Source organism: Anas acuta, chromosome 11, assembly GCF_963932015.1.
Source record: "Anas acuta chromosome 11, bAnaAcu1.1, whole genome shotgun sequence".
Taxonomy (NCBI): domain Eukaryota; kingdom Metazoa; phylum Chordata; class Aves; order Anseriformes; family Anatidae; genus Anas; species Anas acuta.
Window position 1 is genome coordinate 7269015 of NC_088989.1, and position 15547 is coordinate 7284561.

At 50.2% G+C, this 15547-nt stretch overlaps 1 protein-coding gene across 4 annotated transcripts in view; it reads left to right on the forward strand.

Annotated features, from left to right (window-relative positions):
- PRICKLE2 (prickle planar cell polarity protein 2) overlaps positions 1-15547 on the forward strand; it is a 97371-nt gene that overhangs the window by 58310 nt on the left and 23514 nt on the right. For 2 of the 4 annotated variants that reach the window (XM_068694156.1, XM_068694159.1), the window contains one exon: positions 10435-10618. In XM_068694156.1, coding sequence (XP_068550257.1) covers positions 10435-10618 — 184 coding nt within the window. Of the gene's footprint in view, positions 1-1431; positions 1897-8898; positions 8995-10434; positions 10619-15547 lie in introns of those variants that run through there. The other 2 variants (XM_068694160.1, XM_068694157.1) reach the window with 2 other exon arrangements.

Consider the following 15547-nt stretch of genomic DNA (forward strand, 5'->3'; position numbering starts at 1 on the left):
GTGACAGCTTAGGAGGCTGGAGGGCAGGGGGGGCTTTTTTCCTGCAAGTGTGGTCGGAGGGGATCTTCCTCGGCATCGCTCAGCAGAGGTGGTGGTGATGCTGCTGCCACCAGGGGAAGCTTTGACCCAGCTGGGCGCAGGAACAGATTCAGAGATCAGCTCCTGCACTTGCTGCTTCTGATTCAGAAAGAGAGGGGAGTAAGAAAGTGTTACTTAATTAATTAATGGCCAGGAATATTGCCTTTCGTCTAACGTGGTGCCTGAGCCAGGTGAGGGCTCTGCACTTCCCCTGTCTGTCTGTCTGTCTGTCCTGTGCCTTGTGCTGTGCCGGGCGAGTTGGGCGGCGCTGCGCTGGGTGTCCCGGCTGAAGGGCTCGCCCTGCGTACTTGGAGCATAATGCTCTGTAATGAAACCTAATTTATGACCTTAATAATGATAATTTAAGGCATTTTTAGGCTGGAGGAAGACTCGCAGCTGTAGTTTCTGCACCCGTCTGTGTTCTGTAAACACGGTTAGCGTTGCCAAAAGCGAGGGCTCGCAGAGCTGGAGCTAGGCCCTGGAAGCGAGTAGCACGCCGTGGAAACAATACACATTGGGAACGTTTTATTTGCCTCTTTTATCATCCCAAAACCCGGAAATGAGGTTTTCAAATTTCACTCTGCAAACACCACAGGTTCGTTTGCGACCTTATTCCCAAGCAACGAGCTGAGAGCTCCCAGCAGCGGAGCTCCATCCCTCCGTGCCTTTGCTTTTCCCCCACGGGGCACGAGGCTTCAGCGTCCCCGCTGGGGCAGCTGCTCCCAGGGGCTGCAGCGCCTGCCCGAGGTGCTCAGAAAAGGTGTGAACGGGGCATCTCTGGGGGCTGTAGCAGAGAAAATGCATTAAAATATGCGGCAGCCGAAACGCCACGCTAATAACTCACGTTTCCCAGAATGTTTAGCCCTGCTGGTGCGCAAACAGGCTGCGTCTGAAAAACCAGTGGGGAATCGTAGCGAGTGACTGCAGAAAATAATTAAGAGGGCACTGAAAGCCAGGAGAAAAATGATCCGTTGCTCAGAGCCAGCAGATCGTTGCTGTAATAGCCCGCTTACCTACGAAGCCGTGCCTTAAGTTTGACAGCAAGTTGCGATTGGGTCAGCATCAAATGAGAAGATGGTTGGGGAAGGATAATTAGCGTCTTCACACCATTCAATTTGGGCGGCTGGTGCAGAGCCAACTCTTTGAAAGGCGCACATGCGAGCCAGAGGGAAGGATTTGCTCTCCCTTTCCCAAAGCAGCCCGCAGGGCTTATTGATTTATAGGAGCGGGCTGATTGCCATGTAAATCGATGCGAGGGTGGCCGTGGCGTGGCGGCGCGCGGTCCGGATGCGGTGCCTTTGGCTGGCTGACATCATTGCTCATTAGCATGCAGCAGAGGAGAGCAATGCAACAGCAGAGCCCCGCGCCGCTCCCGCAGTTCTTCTCGGCGGGCTGCATCTCTGCTCCTTAGTGCCCGGCGCTCGCAGAGCGAGTCGGACATCCCAGCGCCACCGCCAAGGGTCACCGAGGGGAAGGCAGCTCCGGGGGCTGCTGGATTCAGCTGGTTGGGAGCAGAGAGGGAGGCACCCCCCCAGAGCTGCGATTTGAGTGAGGCAATGGAAGCGAAAGCTTGATGCGTGGGGCAGGAGCGGCGCGGTTTTCCACGGGTGATTTTCCCCGCTGCTACACCACGTTGAGCACGAGCCTGCTCTGAGTGCTCCAAGCAGAGCCCTGCTGCCTGCCTCGCCGTCGCCCCGGCCGGGCTGTTGCGCTGTTCTGCGAGCATACAGGATGCTTTATTGCACTGCGGCGTGCCGGGGAGCAGCTCGCCAGCCCAAAGCGAGCTGTCACAACTAACACGGTCGTCGGCGGGGACAGGTAAGAGGCTGCCTTTTTGCAACAGCTTCGGAGTCGTCGTGTGTTTTTGGGAGGAATGGAAAGCAGAAGGGAGGAGGGATGAGCGGTGTTCTGTGCGTGCACGTAGCTGCCTGATAACTTTGCTCCACGCACTGTTAGTTGGTGGCGACCTTTAGAGAGGGGCTGTGGGGTTTTTTTTCAGCTGTTCTCGTTGTTTATGGATGTAAAAGGTTAATGGTTAAATTGCACCGCTGCCGCCGCAGGAAGTCAGCAGCGGTGATGCCACTCGAACAGATTTTTCATTTTAAAAATAATCAGAAAGGCTCAGCTGGCTTTAAATAAGTATTAAAAAAATCCTCATCTCTCAGTGCTAATTTTATTGCTTTGGCAAGCGCAGCCTCAGGAAGCCTGGGTTCTCTGGGCATTTTCTGAGCAGGCTGTGTGCAGGCTGGTATTGTGGATGATGACATTACTGCTCAGATGTTTATTGTGCTGGGTTTGGATTCCTGAGAACAGACAGTTTTGAAGTAATAATACCTCCTTCCTTTCAATGCCAGAATGCCTAAGTATAAACCAAGCTAGAACTGAAACCTGGAGGCTGTGTATTTCGATGCAATCTTCTAAAGTCAAATCTTTTTTTTTTTTTTTCTATTCCTTGGAGGAACATTTTAAGCAGATGTGACACAGACGTGACCTGTGACCATGGAAAGATTTTAATCCAGTTACTCTTTGTTTTGTAGTCATGATTCCTTGGTTAAACAGTGATTGAATCTGTTCGAGCTGTTGAGGATTAGCACTGGGCAGAATAATGCCAAAATAATTATTCGCACCAGATGCAGTGTCATCCTTTCAGTTTTAGCTCCCTCATCTTGTAACTTATCTGATTTATTTTTATTCCACTATTTTTTCACCTGCTGTGGGAGCACTCGAACATCTCACATCGATGCCTTGTGTTTATAAGGGTGCCGGCTTGAGCCCGCGATAAAGATTTGTCAAGTAAAACTATCTGCAGCTAACCAGGTTGTGTTTTCCTTCGCATTTTAATCTTCTCCTGCCGCTTGTTTCATACCAGGCGGATGGAGCTGAACAAAAACCCAGCCTCCTGCACTTGCTGGTGGCAGCCCGGCTCGGGGTGATCCGGCACACACACACAGAGCAGCCTGGCAGCGATTGCTTGCACAACTGGGTCAGCACTGCCTCTCTCGGGGGACGCTGTCTAAGCCTCAGCTATTGAAATAATTACAATTTCGAGCGTAGCTTATCCCGCGTCTGAGCATTTTGCCTATCAGTCAGGTTTTTTCCTCTAGGACACGCGGCCTGGGATGTGCTGAAATTGAAAGGGGTTCGCTGCTCCCCTGGTTTCTGCTTGTCATGCTGCAAATGGGAGCGGGTGAGGTCCCTTTAGCCAGCACAGACAGCCCGGGGCACATCACAGCTCCTGCTCCAGCCTCGCTGCTGGCCGGGGACCACCGCAGGAGATAGAACTGGTGGGTGAAGGGAGAGGGACGGGGAGATAAATCCTGCTCATGGAGGGACTGGTGTTACGCAGAAGGGACTGTGAGGATCTGCATGGTGAGCAGAGCCGGGCTGCTCCCTGGCTTGTGGAGAGCTGGTTTTGGATCCAGAGGTAGAGGCTGTGTCTTGCTAGAGCCTGAGGTTGAAGGCAGTTTTCTTCCTTCAGGTAAGCAGTGGAAAGAAACCCATTGAGATGCAGCTCTGTGTCTCGTTGGGCTGCAAAGCTGCTGAACGATGTAATTAAAAAACCAACAAGATAACCCGTGGTGTAGGCAGTGCTGGGCAGCTGGGCAGGGAGCGATGCTGAGCAAAGCCCAGCGTGAGGGCTCGGTCCCTGCCAGGCACAGCTGAGCTCTGGGGCTGGGCTTGTCCTGCCACAGGGGACACCAAACCCCTCCAGGCGTCCCCAGCCCCCTTCCTGGGGCTCCCTTCCCAAAATCATGAGAATGTCTTAAGGATTGGTTCCCTACCAGCTTTGGGGTCGTTACTGAGCCTATTGTGCTCTCTGACTTGGAAACTAACGCCTTGCATTTCATCTCCGTGACTGGGAAAAAACAGGCGGTTGTTTTCATTTCTGTATTCTAAGAGCTGGACCTTTAAGGGGAAAAAAAATAAAACAACAAACAGATATGTTGAGATGTGAGCCTGAGCTGGCAGGCTGCCTCCGTCGTTTAGGATGTGTCAGAGCAGCCTGTTGGACACCTTCCCTCCTGCTGGCCTGCCTGGCCAGGGATGGGGCTCACATCTTGCTCTTCTCTCCCTCGCTTGGTCTGCAGCTCGCAGCGGCTCGCAGGGAGCCCACCCCTGTCTCACCTGTGTTAGGGGGAAAAAAAAGTGCTGCGTCCTCTGCAAAATATCTTGAGAACTCCAGACTTCATCTGAGGGCTGCCACGTTATTTATACTCCTTAATTTTAATCATCTTCGTGTTGGATCTGTTGTGGTCAGTGGTGGGGCTGCAGCTCAGGGGAGCAGCCTGGATCAGGATCAGGAGCCTGCTCAGCACCCTGGGGCCCTCGCCCAGCTCAGGAGGGGACTGGTGTTACTGGAGAGAGCTGGAGCACCCCTGGGCTCCACCACCCACCCACAAAGCACCCCAGCTCCTCCAGCTGGGTGTAGCCACAGGGTGGCACCTGAGCATGGGCAGGTTGGTGTGTTTTGATCCGTCCCGTGGTGCTGCTGAGAGCTCTGGCCACGTCTTTGGATGCAGTCCTGCTACCCTGCCTGTCTAGGAACACACAGAGAGCCCAGACTGGGGATCTGATGGTGGTGGTTTTATTTTCTTCCACCAGTACGTTGTGTATTGTTTTGCCCCAATTTCTTGGTCTCATCGTGGAGGTGCCCAGCTTTGTGTGTTGCTGGCTCTTGTCTACCACGTGGCGCTGAAGGTGACAGACACCAAAACCGGAGCCTGCTATGGGCCATGCCCCAGGGGAGCAGGATTTGGGGGCAGCAGTGGGGACCCACACGCAGATGCTCCACCTGCTTCTTCAACTCACCCTGAAGGCAGACCAAGTGGAAAACCATCCTAGGCTGGTTTTGCTCATATTTTGTTGAAATTGGCAATACTGGGGGTAGTTCTTTTTCCTTCTTAATTAAGCAAGAGCAAATCCTGCAATGGTAAAGGATTTTTACCAAGTCTTAAAAGTAAAATTAGTCTCCAGCCTGAAACCGAGCATGGACAACACCAGCCAGGAGGGGAGAATTTTTCCAGGAGTGGAAATGGGGTTTGTCATAAAAGTTTCAACACCAGCCCGAGTGCCTTAGCAATTGCTGCTGTTGGCACCACAAAGGTCGGAGGGAAATAAAATAAAGCAATGTGCTGCAAGCCTTTCTGGAGGTGTGCAGCCTGTGCATGCTTGGCTGTCAGCACTGAGATCAGGAGGAGCTGCAGCCCTAGGAGTAGTTTGGTTCCTGGATTATTTCTCCCTTCCTTGGCTTTGTGGCATTACTGTGCTTCCTTGGCTTTGTGGCATTACTGTGCTACCTGCTCTCTTGCTGCTGCCTTATGGTGATCTCTTAAGCCAACTGCTTGATCCAAGCATCCAGGGTCAACCGAGCTGTACTTAGAGGCCACCAAGGGCACCCTGTCCTCAGACTTTGGATTGCTGCTACTGTAAATGCCTGTGGCTAATTAACAACCCCATTAGCCTCGTGCACCCCGGTTTTGCAGATAAAAGCTTTTTTTTTAAGCTTCCTTTTCAACCCGGGTCTTACAAAGTCTTTGCAATTCATTCCTGCTGATAGCTGTGTTTGTTTTTCCTGGCTGAAGTGGGTCTAGAAGAGTGTGAAGTGGCAGAAACGTTTTGTCCAGAGAGATGCCACTTCGTAGCTGAGCTCTGTGGGCACTGGGTACCTCTGGGCAGCTGCCCGGGGTTATGTGTAAGGTAAATATGGTGTTCGAGGAGTTGGAGGAGGATGCAGAGCTTCAGCTCCAACGTGGGGTGCCAGTCAGTGACTCTTCTTTCAGCCTGCCGTGGTGAATTCGTGGGCAGAGCTCTGCTGCCGTGCCTCAGCTTCCCCATCTGTAAAACGGGAGAGCACTGCCCTTACTGGAGGAGAGGTGAAGGAGTGAGGGGCTGCGTTCGTTTCTCGGTCAGGACAAATGTCTGCCTTGCCTGTGGGATCTGGAGAGATGGGTCTGTGTAGCCGGAGCTCGCTCGGGGTGGGAGGATGCCTCATTAGCTCTCAAATGAAGGGAGGAGATAACAGGCAGAGACATTAAGAAGCCCTTGTTAAGAGGCTCAGGGGTCACATGAGCTGCCCCAAATCCGCAGCCTCTCCCTTTTCCTATGAAGCCTTGTGGTTTAGTGACATACAACTGGCCGAAAGGGCTGATTGCAATCAGAATGATGGCTCAATCCTGGAAAAAAAAAAAAATCACTCTGCGCCACGATGCAAGGGAATCGCCCCATTATTTTTCAGACCTCACATCCGAGCTGAGCAGAGGATTGCTTTTTGAGGGATTCCCAATCTTGCATGCTAATGTGCTCACAAATGCATGCAAATCCTTCATGACAGCAGAGCACAGGCGTCTCGTGGCCCGGCTGCGGACAAGGCTCTGTTCCTCACATCGCTCCCTGGTACAACCCATTTATTTCCATCACAGAAGAAACGAGTGAGGAACAGAGATAAGCGGTGCGGGTAGATGATAGGAGCTGTTTGCCGAGCTCCTTCTTTGTCCAGGAAGAATGTTAACGTTTCTGCCACGGCTTTAAACTGTCCTAAACTGAGCACGGATTGCTTTGGTGCCATTTGCTGCATTATTGGCTGACTGCTGTGTGTAACGAGAGAGATCCTTGTCCCAGAGACCTCGCTGGTCAGTTGGACTTGTGTTGAACCTCATGGATGTGCACCTGGGTTAGAAGCGTGCTTCTGCATCCCAAGCAAGAGGGACTTTGCAGCCAGGTTCTCCACTTGATCTCTTTGGCCCCATTTCCTTTACATTCCCCTTTTTGTGTCTGTTTTGGGCTGTAGAAAGAGGGCTCAGCTGAGGGCTGCTAGCAGTGGGTGGGGAGGTAACGGGACGGGCTGGAGCCTCCCCGGTGCCAGGAGCACCACACCAAGCAGCCATCACAAAATCAAACGTGTCCATCTTGTAACCTCACCCGTTGAATTGCTGACCCTGAGCAGAACAAATTTTTCAATCTGTTCTCAAGCCGCCGCTGCTTCGTGCCATGTGCAGTCACTTCGAGGCGGGCCTCTCTCCAGCTACATCTGAAACCAGGAAATGTCATTTTCTCCCAGTTTTCTCCCCTCCCAGCCCGGCTGCAGGGCTGTCCCACGCACAGCTCCACGCGGAGCAGACGTGCCAGGATGCTCCACAGCCTGTGCCTCCCTCAGCACGGTCCCTCTCCTCTTTGCTCTCGGTTGGCAGCTCCTGGATTTGCTCTCCGTGCCTGAGGTTGGCAGTGCTGTCAGCTCTCCCTGCTTTGTTAGGAAACAGAGCATCACTGGCCTTTTCTTTGCTAGTTCTCAGCTCTGGAGTCAGGTGAGGTTCTGGGATGCTCCCAGCTTCCAGTAACAGCACCAAAATCTCCGCATCTCTGTTACTCTGGGGCAGGACTTCCCCAAGAGGGGCTTGCAGATCCTTTCTGCTTTCTCAGGGGCTAGCACGAGCCACCCCAGCGTGGCTGAGAGCAAGGCAGAAGGGCTCAGGAATGAAGATAGGATTTCCAGGGAGCATTTGGCCTGATTTTGTTCTTACTTTCAAAAAAAACCACCACCCAACCAACAGAAAGCAGCCGCCTGCTCTCACCACCAGCAGCATCGGGCTCCTTGGCTGACGCTGTGAGCTGAGCTGGGGAGCAGCAGCCGTTCCAGACAAGGTGGTGGTGTTCAGCTGAGGCTGGTGGCTGGCCAAGCCGAGGGTTTGTCCCTGTGCAGGACGTGCAGCTCGGCACCCTGTATAAGGAAAGGCATGCAGCACGCCGGGGCAGTGCTGAGCAGCTCCGGGCTTGGATGCTCATCCTGTGGCCACAGTAATGCCTAATGTGGTAGAGGGAGCAGCAGGGCGGGCTGGTGGCCCCACGTGTCCCCAAAACCCATCAGCTCAGCACCAGGGCATCAGCAGCACCAGCATCTTATTGCTCTGGTCACTATTCACACGATCGAGCACCGGCGTTATCTCGCTCAATGCCCTCCTGCTTTGAGTTGTGACTGGGGATATTGCTTTTGCAGTTTCATCTCACGTTTGAAATGTACATTTTTATATTAAGCTTTCGCTATGGGGAATTATTTTTAATTATAGGGAGCTGGAAGATGATCAAGTAAAGTTGAATAAGTGAGACCTATGTGAAGAAGTCATGGAAACCATATCATAGGAGTAGAAAGATACTCTTAGGATGCTGAGTATTGTTCCCATGAAACAGCATATCCTAACATAAAGAAAATACTTGTAATTAAAACTGTTAATCTTCTGTTTTTAACGAGGGGAAAGGAGGAGTACTGAACATCTCCAGGGCAAGATCTTCAAGTTTGTATGGTTCGCCCAGGGAGGCTGCAGAAACCCCATGCTCAATTTTTAACAGTGCAAAGTTTTTATGAAGCCCGTTGTCCCGGCCTGGGGACGTCACAAGGGGCTCCATGTGTCCTTCTCATCCTTGGCTCTCCTGATCCTTCCGTGGCTGCTGGCACGTAGCACATCCCGGCGGCAGCGGGGCAGAGGCTGCCTGCTCTCAGCCTCCCTCCCCGTGCCGTTTTCTCCACCCTGCCACCTGATACCACGATTTCTCTCATTAGCTCTCCGAGCACACGCTGCTGGGCTGTCTCCTTTTGAAGCCCGTGATTGATGTCCTGAAAATTAAATTTGGCAAAGGAGCCCTAAACTCCGTTAGGATAACTGCCCAAGTCGCAAACCCCGAATGTGAGGCTCTGGAGCTATTAATTATTTTTAACATCTTGTTGCGTATCGAGCTGCTGCTAATCGTGTTGTGAAATGAGATGGAAACGGCTAAGGAACCGGCAGCTTTGCTGTGGCAGAGAGCCTTTCTACAGTAGCTGATTAATTAAAGTATTCGCATGAAATTGTGCCTTGATTATTTTTGAAGGTAACGGCCGGAGGCGATGCCGAGACGCTCTGGCTGGACGCAAACCAGACACTCGGGGTGCGTTTGGGTCTGTGTGTACGTTAGATCTGATGAAAGGCAGGAAATGGGAAAATCTGGCAAATCTCCCTGGCTTGACTGAACGGAGCCTCTTGACTTTTGCTAGAGTGCATTTTTTGTGCTGTAATGGCCAAGTGGAAATTTAGACTCAAAGCTGGATCGGAGCACTGGTATGCTTTGCTGGCCTTTGCGCGGTGGTTAAAGAGAAGGAAAGGTGTTTGAAAATGAAAGCCCCTGATGTTTAACTGTTCCTGCCCTCCAATTTTCTTTGGAGGGCAGAGAAATTACAGCGTTATAGCAGAGAGAGCTGCAGTGGTCGCAGTAACTTTTCTCCTGCTTTTTGTCTGTTACCTTATTTCTGAAATGTGGGCCTGATTCCCCCTTCTGCTGCCCACGTGAAGTGGCACCCAGTTCCTCAGAAGTCAGCAGCGTTTGATTAGCTCAAATTAATTCAGAACCCTGCGCGGTTACTTTAAAATAGATAACATTGACCCACATTGTGGAAGAGCATTGTATTTTCAGAAATAGAAAGCAATTTATCAGCACTCTAACCCCCATTTGGGGGCATGGGGAGTGTTTTCAGGCTGCTTTGTCCTTCGCTATCACCCCTGGTGAATGGCTGGGGTGTTCTAGCAGCAGAGCAGCTGGATACTTGGGTCCATGCCCATGAAAAAATCTCCTCTGGACCATCAGCTGCAGGAATACACACTTAAAAGAAACGTTAAGTGGTGGTAGTTGCACTGAGTTAAGCTAATGTGTGTTAAATGGCAACCTTTTGGTTGCTCTCTCTGTACTTCTTATTATAATAAATTATATTACAGCATTGCATGTGTCTTGGGCAGCGAGCAAGCTGACATGCCGCTGAGCCGAGGCGTGTGCCATCGAGCTGGGCCGTTAGCATCCCGCTGGCGTGCGACTGCAGCTTGTGTCGCCTCCCTTAATTTAATTTAGCTGTATATGTTCAGACTATAATCAATTTTTATGCTACTTTAATAAGCAAATTTATGCTATCAGCATGCTAAAAGGACTTGTCATTCACAGCTTCCCAGTCAATCCACCATTTTATGCATTAGCCAAGAGCTTGGCTGTCCTAATTTTGGTAAGTGCTCTGCAATTACCGGCCGGTCCGTGCCAGGCGGGCGCGTGGCCCCTGGAAATGCTCTCTGCAGAGCAGCAGAGGGACGAGCAATTACATAGCCCCAAATGCCTGACAGCCTGACTCAGCTGAATTGCCAAGTGTTGTTATAGCAAATACGGACTTTTTATTTCCTGCGTGCAAGAGGGACAAATGCTTTGTTAGAAAATGCCTGAGCATAAAAAAAAAAAGTGGCTGAGCTCAGTAGCTGCAGGCCAGCGGCTGGCAGGGATCTCGGCTGTTTCCCGTTTGCAGTGCAGCTCACTAGGGGAACTCTTCTTTTTTTCTCTCTCTTCCCCTTGCAGGAAGATTTGCCTTCACTGTAAGTGCTCCCAGGAAGAGCACATCGTGACAGTTATGCCTTTGGAGATGGAGAAGACCGTCACCAAGCTCATGTTCGACTTCCAGAGGAATTCCACCTCCGACGACGACTCGGGCTGTGCCCTGGAGGAGTATGCGTGGGTGCCCCCCGGCCTGAAACCCGAGCAGGTAACTGTAACGCCAAGATGCCAAAATATATTGTGCGAATCCGCTCTTTAGAAATAACTGCCCTAATTTTTTAGGGAAGCGAGCACTTGCTGCGTACGGTTCTGTTTCTGCGTGTGCTGTAGAAACTTTCTGATGCAGGTCTGGTCTGAACGCACAAATGTAGTGACGTCAGGATGCAGTCCTCAGGGGACTTGGGTTTTTTGTGTCTGTAGGCGTAACTGGCAACTGAGAGGGGGGAAACAAAATACTTTCAGGATGGATTTTGTTGTGGTTGTGGAAAGGAACAGGTACAGACAGGCATATCGCTGTTTCATGGGGAAGAAGTGGTGGGATGCCAGTGTGCCTGGGGCAGCTGGCACACATTTCTGCTCTCCTGGGCCACCGTGCCCCTGCAGTAAGCCCAGCACAGACGGACAAAGCCAGCAGGTCACTCTAAAAATGGGCAAGAAGTTTCACTTATGGGAAATAATCTCTCTAATGAAGTTCGAGTATCTCTGTGTAGGAATTTAACAGGACGGATTAGACCTCAGCATGCTGTCTGCGTGGAAAGTGCATTGATTTCTGCTCCGTGCAGCTTACACAATTCGTTTAGTTTTTATGCTGATCTTTTACATGTTCAACTCAGAACTTAATTTGCAGTGGGGACTACAAAATGAGCTTAGCCTTGATAATTGCTATGGCAATCATTTTAAACCATGTAAGGAGGCTGGGAGAGGGTAGAAGGCTTTCATTCTTATTGTTACAGTTACTGTCTTTAAATCCCGTGTTTTCCTGAGATTTATTCAAAGGGCTTAGGCATTTCCTGAAATATTTTGGCACCACCCATAGGCTGTAAATATTATCTGTCTGATTAGAGAAAATCCAGTTGTTTAGGTTTCTTTTTTTTTCCCCCTCTTGTCTTTACAAGCCTGGCTTAGTGCTTGCTTTCAGCCCCGCAGCACCATTTGGTGCCAACCAGCCGTGGCAGTCAGGCAGCAGCCTTGTCTTCTGTCCCCTTCCCTGTGGTGGAGGCTCCCTGGGAGCCTCCCAGGAGGTGCCAGGTTGGGTGCATGGCCAGGTTCAGATGATCCTGGAGGAGCTCTGCCTGTCCCTCAGGCTGAGGGGACACAAACCAGGTGCATTACAGAAGTCTCCTTGCAGGACCATACCCAAGCTGGAGCCTCCTGCTCTCAGCATTGCCCTGGGCCCAGTGGCTTCTGGAGCCCATGCTGTCCTGTGTCACTCTATCTTCGGGTAGAAATACAGCTATCTAGCAACAAGGCAATGCCTGACCCCGTAGACGTGTTATCTGATGATTGCAGCATGCCATGGACAGCAATTGAGACCCATCTCCAGCACAGTGGTGATATATACCAGTAGATGTGGATGCTTCTTTGATCCCTGAGGTGATACTTAAGAAATTATTTCCCCTCAGGGAGTCTGGGATGCTCAGGAGAAAAAAAGTCCATGAGTTCTCGCAGTAGGTACTGACGTCTGATGCGTTACCCAGGTTGATGTATTTTTAGGTTCTTCCAGCACCTGTTTCTTTCAGAGGTCACTGTGCTCCTCAAAACAAACATGAGCTTTCTAACTACGCTTCTCTATCTGTGTTGCTGGGTCTTTCAGCAGATTTACCACTTCAGGCCTCTCTCTAATCACCATGGAGATAGATGAAGAGCAGCCATAAGCAGAGCCTAAGACAGGCACTGAAATCCTTCCAGCACAGCTCATCCAGCAGCCCTTTGGGGATCTTGCCTCTAAGGAGACAAAAGGTTTGGCTATGGAAGAGCCACAAAGGGTCAGGCATTGTCCTTGTGTGGAGAGGAGCACAATGAGCTTCTCCTGTAGGTAGTGGTGGTGGTGCTGGCATAGAGAGCAGCACCCTGAGCTTCTCCTGTAGATAACAGTGGTGCTGGAGGTGCCCCGGGGCGCTGGGGGGGTTGGCCTCCTGCACAGCCCGGCGCAGTGCAGTGAGCAGGAACCTCTGCAGCGACTTGCTGGAGCTGTACAAGGCTGCAGACAGACATGTGGCTTTCTGTTCGATGAGTCAAGCGTGCGTACGTGATGCAAAGCCTCTCGAAGGCTGGTGTCTGAAGCCTGCAGCTGCCGTCAAGCAGCTGGTGGTGGGCCCAGCTGCAGGATGGGGACGCTGCTCTCAGGCTGGGGTGAAAATGCACATTTGCAGGCAATGAATTTTTCTCTACCTTCCATTGCCTCGCTGTCGTATTTCTCTGACATGAAACAGATGAAATGAAACAACTTTTTCTGCAATATTCTACTTTATTAAAATCTCCACGCAGCATATGAGCTGGGGAGGTAAGTAGTCCCCTGAAAGACTAATGCAGTTTTCTTATTATACTTGGACGACAGCCTTCCTACCTCGCTGTTCTTGGGAGACAGTGTTCAACGTCTCACTCAGCGCAGCAATTTACAGGGTTTCAGTGGGGGAAGTTGGCCAACAAATATGACATCGGTTTTTGGCAGTTTCAGTGGGTCATTTCAGAATTTGGAGAGTCCCTTCTATCTGTAGGTTAAAATATTTATTAGACAAAATCAGAAGGGGAATCAACCCAAGCATGCTAGGTCTCACTGGATTCCTGGACAGTAATTTAGGAGTGATCAGCTGGTCCATGGTACATGCCAGCTGTGTGAAAATCGTGTTGATTACTTAATGCCCATTACTGAATAGAAAAAAAGCATTGGTCAAGTCAGATCCAGCTGTTGTATTGAAGAGCAGAGCTGCAAGTTATGCCTTTTATTATAGCTGATCAGCCTGCAGGACTACAGAGTGCTTTGCACAACAGTTGTTATATATTTCTAAGAATGTTTGTAACAAAGGTAGTGATATAAAAATGCTAAAATACAACTGCATAAGGTATGGTAAAAATTCATCTGGAAAATGGGCTAAAATTTATGAAACCTATGCTCAGGAAAGAAATTTAAACTGGAAGGAGATTGGAAATGTTATTGTGTTGTGGAGCCCAGAAGAGCTTGGTTTGCTCAGCCTCCCCAGTCGAAAGGCTGCTATCACTCCCTATGTATTACAGGAGGAAGAGCAGTTATTCAAGCTAAAACTTTGGCACACGAACATAGATATAAACTGGCTCTGAATGCATTCAGGCAGGAAATTGGAAGAGGTTTCAAACCATCAGAGGTGTTAGGCTCAGCGGCAACCTGCCAACAGGGAAGGCGGAGGGTAAAAACCCAAGAGTGAGCTCCATAAATTACAATGTGTTCAGAAAATGTGGTTTCTTGCAATAGCAGTTGGCTACCCAGGGTGGCCGGGAGGTTGCTGTGAGCTCTCATCCCACCTGCACCAGGACCCTGATGAAAAATTGTTTCGTGGTAGAGGAGGGAGCTCTCTTCTGGAAGACGCTGATGCAGATGGGAGAAATACGGCTGTACGAAGGGAGAAACAGAAGCTCGGGGTTTGAAGAAATTCTTCTTTTTGCCTTCCTGCAGTTCTCTGGTCAGATAAAGTGTGAAAATCTTGAAATTGGCAGCCAGCAATAGAAACCCATCCCAGTGACCCCAAGATGGGCCTGGCTGTGAGGCCTGCGAGGGCGGCTGCAGGAGCCGGCGTGTCTGCTGGGGCTGGTGGCCCACGAGCTGGGCCTTCCTCACGCTGACACCCAGTCTGGGGCAGATGCTTGAAAATAAACACTTCTCTAATGTGTTTTTCACATTTTGTAGGCAAGGCATGCGCAACTACATGTGAATGCGCAGCATTGAATTCCTCGGGCCTGTGGTTTGGAGAAATCCAAAGAGGTTATAACGTGCCAACTTGAATTTCTGGATACAAGGGATTTTTGAGGATTTCTGCCTTTATTGTGTCTCCGTAATAGGAGCAGCTGGCTACGGGCACAGATTTCAAATGGAACAAAAGATGTGCCTTTGCCTTAGCTGCGGTGTGGCTTCCCATATGGCTCCAACACGCCAACGTTCAAGATCCTCGTATGTGCCATAAGAACTTAATTCCCTCTTGCTGACAGCACGGTTTGTCGAATCAAATTCCTTCAAAGTTAAGAAAATCTCATCTGTGCTAATATTAGCAGCATTATGATTCGGGGCCATTTTCTTCTAAGGCAGCCACCGGGAGATAGGATCTCGAGAGCTTCGCAGTGTGGTGTGAGGCTGTAGGTGTCAGGGGAATTTATTCGGGGGCTAATGTACGTGTTGATTCCTGTTCTGGAGCTTTTGCAAGGCCTATAGCACGTACCTGAGTTACAAAACCTCCAAGCTCTATGAGTTGCTGTTCAGGTTGCTAGTGAGTAAGCAGCGAAGACAAACCTGTAGTGGATACGCATTTACACCGTACCTAAAAATACCAAGTTTTACCACCTCAGTGGTAAAAGAAGGACTTTTACCACCTCACTGGTAAAAGACAGACAGTTATCTGGGCCGTTATCTCTGGGGGACGTGTGCCTCACTTGTGCCGATGTATCATGATCGAGTGCATTTTACCTTCTCGCCCTTTCTTGTCCTGGAGCTTTATTCCAGCGTACAATTACAGCTTGTACTTGCTACAGCATTATTCTAGCATGCTATCCCTCAACTTAAAAGAGCATTTTAAGTAGCATACCCAGAAGAATTATCAGCTATAATCAATGCAGCAGATGATCCTTACAGATGCTGGTGCTCCAAGGGACTCTGGTGTGAGAGCGGGGCTGCTGGTCAGCACGTAGCAGCCGAAAGACCACCATCAAAAGCTTTTGAAAGCACTGCTTCTGACTGTTTAATCCAATTTCCATTTTTGCTTAGAAAAAGGAAAATCATGGCATGCGCTTTCACAAGTCTAAAACTTGTGGATGTACGTCCTTGATTCAAATGTTCTTCTTTAATGCCAGCAGGAAGCAATGTCTCTGCAGGATCTTTTATAGAGCAAGAACTGCTCCAAAAGCCTGACAGAAATTGATGTCATTCTCAACAAGAAACCAAGGAACAGCAACA